An 8,320-nucleotide genomic window follows, 5' to 3' on the forward strand; every position below is an offset into this window, starting at 1 on the left:
CCCCACTCTCACTCTGTGTGTCTCTCTCTCAAAAATAAATAAACATTTAAAATTTTTAATTAAAATATAAAAATAAATAAATAAACAAAGCATTTTCATTTTCTTTCCCTCCTTCAAACTAAAATATATTCCAAAACCAAAGGCAATAAATCACTAGTATGGTATTAAATGCAGCTGATTCATCCACTACTTCAGTATAGTTCTGTATAATGGATTTGGGCTGTCTTGGCTGTTAGTGGACCTAATTTAGATGCTAAGGATGCCTGAAATCCATGAATTCAATTGAAATAAGAATATATATACATAAATACATATGTTCATAAATGTATGTATTTATATGTGAATTTTTTCCAGTTTAATTGCTTGATATATTCAAATTGAAACTTTTGTGTTTTATGTTTTGTGTTTGTTTATAGGTAATACACATGACTTAGTGTTTCCAAGAACGCATTTCGAGTTCTTATTTTGTAGGCACGCCACCCCCGAAAATTGCCTGAGTATGCCATTCATTTAAACACAATGAAAGCATGTGGATCAAATCTGCCTTAAGATATACCCCCCTTTTAAGACTGAAGAAACAATACTTTGCCAAACTCCAAATATTTGAAGGACACTTTGAAGATCTGACGGAATGTTAACCTCAACACATGGCTTATTCTTCTTTAATATTTGTAAGTCTTCCTGTTATGATAATGATCAGGGTGGAAAAAAATCAGTACAAACGAGAGCTAAGTAGTATAATGATAATTATGTTCATATTTTGTTTTTGTCTTACCTCCCAGTGTTGAAAAGCCCTGCTATGACAGATTTTTTGGAGCTGGTATATTGTCAACATTGCTTCCAAGCTAAAGCTGTCTACAGCAGTGGGAAATTTCCTTCTTGTAATAAGCTCGTCCTCCTGAAGTTCTCCTGTTTCCTCCGCTTGGCTGTTCAGATTATTCACAAAACTGCAAACATTTAGCAGGGTCATTTTCCAAGAAGAAACACCAGCTTTACTGGTCTGAAATATAGAAAAAAATAGGCACTTAAATTTTAAAAAGTAGGTAATTAAATCTTACATCATGTGAATATGAAATAAATTTCCATGTGCTAAGCCATTACATTTTAGGGTCTCATTGTTACTCCAGCCTAATAAACACATTTATTAATTTAGCAACTTTATATCATAAAATTGATTAGTGCCAATTCCTCATATGCTCTATTTTTAAAAATGCAGTACAGTTATACACATGCACACATACATAAGCAAAGCAGAATAATAGAAATAATAGTGAACAAATGTATAAATATATATGTATACATAAGAGATAAAAATATGAAACATACCATTGTCTTTACTATAGTTTAATGTCTAATGAGTATGGCCTATGATGATACTAATAGATTTGGACAATTACAATAATGTGGGGTCTCTAATCTATTCCATACATTGATAGTTCTCATAAACAGCAACACAGATGATCAATTTATTTATTTGTAAACAATAATATTTTCTAGAATTACTTTTTTTTAATAATATCAGGTTTGAAACCACAATTTTCATCAATAATTTTCCTGTGCCAATAGTAACAAACAAGGAAACACAAGGACTTAGGATAAACTGTGAAATAATAAAAATTAACAAAAATGTGAAAGGGCATAGATGAAAGAAAGCATACTTTTTTTTTAAACACACACACACGTGTGAATGACAACCATGATGGGAAGATTCAATAACAATAGTATCATATGTCAGTTCTCTCTGAATTACTCCCCAACTGTAATGCAGTTGCAAATCAAAGTTCCAATTTGGAAAATATGGTGAGACTGGAAATTTGGAGGTGGGGATTTGGTAAAGTAAAGATAATGTTAATTTGAAAGGATGAGTGTGTGAGAATAACCAAGAAGATTTAGAAAAATAAAAATGTAAGGAGGAGGAACTTACTGTACCAGTTATTGAAAGGTATTCTAAAGACTCAGTAATCAAAGGAGATAATTAATAAGACAAGAGTAAACATTAAACTCAACAGAAGAAAATATAGTGTCCCTCAAATTAATCCAAGTATAAATGAGTGTAAAACATGTAGAGAAGTTTGCATTTAAAATTGTTGGGACAGTAGGCTATCAGGAAATATGGACTTAGATCTAGTTATAACTTTCTTGACATATTGTACTCGAACAATACCCAGATAGGTTAAATATGAGTAAAAATAAAATAATGTTTAAATATATAGAATTTACTTTATAAAGCTAGAAAGGTATTGGCAAGCAAGTGTCCAAATCATGATCCATAAAAAAAGGATAACTTTAAATACATAAACATATAAATTGGAATCTGGAATATTAACAGCCTAATCTAACACCAGAAGCAAACTCTACTGTAAAAGCTGCCACACAATATTAATATCCTAACACAGGTAGAGCTCTTCAAAAAACAACTGATAAATCCACATATTGAAAAAATAAAAACTTTAAAAGTTGGGTAAGTGATATAAGTAAATAAGTCACAGAATCACTGATCAAAGAAGAAATATGTGGAAAGATGTTCAACTTGGCCACCATCAGAAGACTTTCAAGAGGATAGGTACATTCATTGGTGTAGGGACATGGAGAAACAGACACTTCCTTTTCTAAATATTTGTTGATCTGGATGTAGATTGTTAAAAAGTTTTGAAGGATATTCTGCATTAAAATTGAAAATGTGCACACCTTTTGATTATGATTTTATCCTAAGAACATGCAAATACATGAGTATAAGGATATTTTCTTGAAAATATTACTATGACATATAATACTGTAATATACAATGGTTTTAACCAGTTTGGAAATCCTTACAACTATACTCCTTGAATACAATTTTCAAGCCATGGCTTAGAGTTTTCTGCTATGGAAAACTTAGAGACAACATGCTCCATTGTTTGGCACCAATGCCTTATATCATTCCAATTAATGGGACCCCATAATTTTACATTTAGAAAGTTCTTTAAAGATTATCTAATTGAGTGTTTTCTTTCTTTTTTTTTATGTATATTTGTTTTTGAGAGATAGACAGAGTGTGATTTGGGAAGGGGCAGACAGAAGAGGGGGACACAGAATTTGTAGCAGGTTCTAGGCTCTGAGCTGTCAGCAGAGAGCCAGATGAACCTTGAGATCATGACCTGAGCTGACCATGCTTAACTGACTGAGCCCCCCAAACTGCCCTGGGGCCCCTAATTGAATGCTTTCTAAAGCATACTTCTTAGAACACTAGTTCTGCACTCATTGTTTTTAAGAGTCCCACTGTCAAATAAATTGGAAAATGTGAACTTAAAGAAAATTTAAAGATTTATTGAACTTAGATTTCCTCAGAGCCTTTTACTTGATAATTGGTGTCAATATAGGGTCAAGACTTTCTCAAATTAATTTGACCACAGAAAGCTTTATTCATAAAGTATCTGTCAGGACTAATGTTATCTGACTGTTTCTTTCTTTTTTCTTCTTTCCTTCTTTCCTTCCTTCCTTTCTTCTTTTCTTTCTTCCTTCCTTCCTTCCTTCCTTCCTTCCTTCCTTCCTTCCTTCCTTCCTTCCTTCCTTCCTTTCATTCTTTCTTTTGGATGAGGAGACTGAATTAGTCATCTGATTCCCTTCTACCAGTTAAAATAGTCACTACATGACTCAATAATACAATTATTTAAAGTCACATTAGAAATACAGCCAGCAGAGAAATCACTACTGACTGAAGAATGTCTAAGTAGACATTATGTATTTGAGAACATTTTTTATAAGGTTCCAACTATTTCAATTAGGAAAATGGTAAAAACTCTCTATCCTTGAATCAGGCTCCTTTAAGTCCACATCATGACTAGGTCCCAACCTCAGACTCAGTCCTTAATCCACTTAGTCCAGTTTTAGCAAGATGTTTGCTGAACCTATTTATTGCCAATGACTCACCCATAGTATCTGATCACCCTAGATATCTGATCAAATATCAGACACTTGATGAAATTTCTGTCTTTAATATCACAATCTTGTTGTGTCTTCTGGCAAGAATTCTTCTACCCTTAATGTTTCCTCTTATTTCATCCACTGACCCCTACCCTGCTTTTTGGCTATAAATGCACACTTGCCACTGTTGTATTTGGAGTTGAGCCCAATCTCTGCCTAATTCTCATTTCAGTAATTCCTTCTGAAGAAAGTCTTCTCTATTATGTTTAGCTAGTGTCATGAATAATTTTTCTTTAACAATAATAATTCTTACTTATTAAATTATTTTATGCAAATATTTATAATAGACCTAAGTCTATAGATAAAAATTTTGGAATAGTATCTCGTCTAGGTTTCAAGATAAGGAAAACAGGAATATTTGTGGTTCTTACTTACCATTACTTGATTTAAGTTTCAATACTAAACAAGATTCTGGTCAAATTTTTGTTGCCTTAATTAAATAGGAGCTAATCCATATGACTAAGACTTACTCCTTGTAATACACTGAACTCAGATAAGTTCAGCAAATTGTGAATTCAAGCATTTCACAGAATTGAAAATAATTAAAGTCATCTGTGGCAGAAGTCAGTCATCTGAAGTTTTATAATTGAATACAAAATATGATGGTTAATAATGAATCCTAGATTCCCATTGTTAGTCCAAAAACATTTATTAAACTCTTGCTGTATACAAGGCATTAAATTTGATCATAGAAAATTAAAATTCTGGCAGCTTTTTGAGATCCTGAAGAAAACAAACTATATACCAGTTTCTCTTTCTGATTCATACAATAGGAAAGTACTACAACTGGTAATAAAGATAATTATATCGTGAGAAAAAAAAATCTTCCACACTTCAAGCTTTTGACTTTCAACTTTCTGTTGCTTAAGTAAATTTTCACATTAATATTTTAATGTCTAAATAGCTTTACTTTAAAAGTCAAATTCCTAGGGGTGTTTGGGTGGCTCAGTCTGTTGAGCTTCCGACTTGGGCTCAGGTCATGATCTCACTGTTTGTGGGTTCAAGCCCTGCATCAGGCTCTGTGCTTATGGCTAGCTCAGAGCCTGGAGTCTGTCTTCAGATTATGTCTCTCCCTCTCTCTCTCTGTCCCTCTCCTGCTCTTACTCTCTCTCTCTCTCTCAAAAATAAATAAAACATAAAAAAATAAAAATGAAATTCTTCATATATTTATCTTTAAAATGGAAAAAAGATTTCTTTTAAAGAAAAACTAAATCACTCATAAATTGGGATTGTTTTTCCCTTGCAACTCTAGAGAAGGATTCACTACTCTACTTCTACATATTCACAAGTTACTATACTACATTTTGGAGATTATTTAAGATTCTGATGTGTCCATGTACATTTAGAATTATAGAAATAAAATCTCTACTGTGAAATTAAGTCATTTTCTAATCTGCCTCTTTTCTAAACAAGACAATTGACTTCACTTGTCTTCCTATTTTAGAGATGAAGCAATTATAACCATTGCTCTTGTGATTAAATATTCAATGATCCATTATCTTAAGGTTATTATTTGGTTATTGAGGTTTAATGACTAAACCTAAATCTGATGATTCCTGATATGAAATCTACCAAATTATGAAAAAATTTGGTCTCAGTCCATTCAGCTTTTGTAGTTCTGGGCAATGATGATAATATACGCATGTCCATTTTCCCCAAATGTCTTTTCAGGATGATAGTAGACAATGTATCTTTGTTAGCTTTCAGATACTAGTACTCCACACTCCCAACTACATACAAAAAGAGTGCATTTCCCCTTGCACCCACATAAATTCTATAAATATAATAGGGATTATTGTACCGGAACATGCTCACCCAGTTAAGGAAAAGAAACATGAAGTACAGGACCTGAGTTGGGGTATTGCTTCTGAAATTAGACAGGACTTCTGAGCACTTGTGTTCTTACCATAACATCTGTTGAATCCTCTGCCTTGATATCTTAGGGCCATAATAATGATTGTACCAGAGGTCTGCTTCAACTCAAAATGTATTTTTCTTTGAGAAACATCTTTTGGTTGAGAACCCTGTTCCCTATTTCTGCCTTTAGATACACACTAATTGACTCAGTCTGGGTAAATCAGTTCTGTTTGGTAGCATGGTAATCACATATATTCTAATTGCATTTTATTCCTAGGTACAGGTTGGGATCTAGGCACCTTGTTCTCAAGACCCCAAGAGAGGAATAACAGAGTCCAGTAGATAAAGTTTCAGCTGGTTTAATAACAGCAATAAGCAGGTGTAGATGACACGTCTGTTATAATTAATCTAGGCATAGATTTAATGTAAATGTCCAGGAGACCAGGAACTCCAACCCAGCACTTAAAAATAAGGAAACAAAGGCAAGAGAGGTTAACTAACCCCCTTGATTAGGATCAGATAGTTCATAAGTCACAGCTGCACAATCAGATCTCAAAACTTCTGTTTGCCAGTCTATTGATCTTGAGTCTGTACCACATTTCTTTCATGAATTGTCATGAACTTCCATTTTTATTTTAGAACTCCATTTTATTCTTTCCAATATAATGAAAAAGGTTAAAAATGTCACTTAGTTTTCATGTATATACTTACTTGAGGCATACCCTTTGCCATACACAATGTGGTAGGAATGGAAACAGCATTCCTTTAAATACATTTTCATCTCCACATAAACAATATATAACTATTTAATTAAAGTTGCAATATAATGATTGATAGTCACTATAATTTCTGTCTCTGTCACATCAACACCCTTAACTCCTTTGAACTCAAGGAAAATTTTCCAAAAGAAGAAATGCCTCTTGATGAGCTTTTCAGACTTGATGGGAAGTTATTAACTATAGGAAAAGGACACCATGTTTATAATAAAAGCCTACAGGTTTTTCAATCCTTAGTTAAAGAAAAAAAAGTTACCTTTGATGTATGCATATTGGTCAATAAATCTGCTTCTAATGCTTTCATTTCCTCTTCTGAATCTGAGTAAAATCAAAACCACATGTTTACTATATAATCATATATAATTATACTGTAACCTACAAACTTTAGATTAATCCCAAAAAGCTAGTCTTAGAGGCTTATTGTTTTCCTATGTATTTATTATCCTTAAAATAATATTCAGAAAAAACAATTATGGTTTTATTCTGGGCTAACTGGCAGCTAGAATAACAGAAGCACTTACAAGAAAATAAACACAAGATTATATGCCATGAGAACTATTGATGATAGCAGATTAATCTGATGATAATCAGTAGATTAAATACTGAATCTCAGTATTTTTAAAAAGCTGGTTATATTTCATATATGATATAATATATGATTAATAAATGATATTATATATCACATTAAAAATGCTGGTTAATTTTTGCCAGCAATAGTTTGCATATACAGACTATATACATATTGATATTTTAAACACACCATAATGAAAAGGTGTATACAACAGACTTTTTCAAGATAAACCAAAAGGAATTGTTTACTGATAATTTTAGAATAAGAAAGACGCTGAGAGTTAGTCAAAATGAGATGCTGTTTTACAAAACATACTTTGAAAGATATGGTTTTCTACTTTAAATAAGAATTCAGAATTATGTACTTAGCTATTTAATCACAGGCTATTAAGCAAATTGGCTATGCTAAAGTGTAGCTATTCTTTAGCACACTTGTAGTTGTGTTGAAAATGGACTTCTGACTTTCTTTAGGATATCTGTTCCAGTTTCCACTAATGAATATATTGCAGAGAGGAAAACTTTAAAGAGCTTTATATGTAAGTAATAGAAATAAAGGTATAGAACACTGTAACTAGATGACTTAATTCATACACACTGATCTGTCATAAAAAAAAGTGGAGGTTACAATGACTGTCTTCCTTGCACTACACACTTCTATTAAAAAGAAGTGTCACACTTAGAGAAACAACATCTTACATTGTATCTAGGAAATAAATACACCAGAGATCTTTTTCTCCTGTTTGTTCAAAGTTGAATCTGCTTTTCAAAGGAATGACAAATTCATTTAGCTATTTATGAAAAACTATATACCAAAATCCTTACAAATCTTAGCTTATCACATCAAGAAGTTCTAAAGATGAATGAACACAGTGTTTAATCAATAACCCAGTTTTGCTCATACACTTTAACTGTACCTTTAATTGCCTATAATAGATAAAATCATAATTGTAGAAAACTTGGTATTTTTATCATTAAAAATTTTGCAAAGTTAGTTCAAGATCTTTTTCTAGTGATCAACATAAATTAAAAATTTTGCTGAATAGCACTTATATCTCCTGCTAGATTTAATTTCATAATTTAAATAAAATCAGCAGGGGTTTGAATTAAACATTTCAATGTCATATTTTTATCAAAGTATAAAACAGGTTAAATTA

General features: G+C 31.9%; 1 protein-coding gene across 1 annotated transcript in view; it reads right to left on the reverse strand.

Moving 5' to 3' along the window:
- Positions 1-6,913, reverse strand: part of NTS (neurotensin) — an 8,894-nt gene extending 1,981 nt beyond the window's left edge. Inside the window, exons 1-2 of the mRNA XM_029955227.1 lie at positions 6,853-6,913; positions 776-1,000 (exon numbers count right to left, since the gene is read on the reverse strand). Coding sequence (XP_029811087.1) covers positions 776-1,000; positions 6,853-6,900 — 273 coding nt within the window. The 5' untranslated portion in view covers positions 6,901-6,913. The remainder of the gene's footprint in view (positions 1-775; positions 1,001-6,852) is intronic.
- Between the last annotated feature and the right edge of the window lie 1,407 nt (positions 6,914-8,320).

This window comes from Suricata suricatta, chromosome 10 (assembly GCF_006229205.1).
Source record: "Suricata suricatta isolate VVHF042 chromosome 10, meerkat_22Aug2017_6uvM2_HiC, whole genome shotgun sequence".
In the NCBI taxonomy this organism is placed as follows: Eukaryota; Metazoa; Chordata; class Mammalia; order Carnivora; family Herpestidae; genus Suricata; species Suricata suricatta.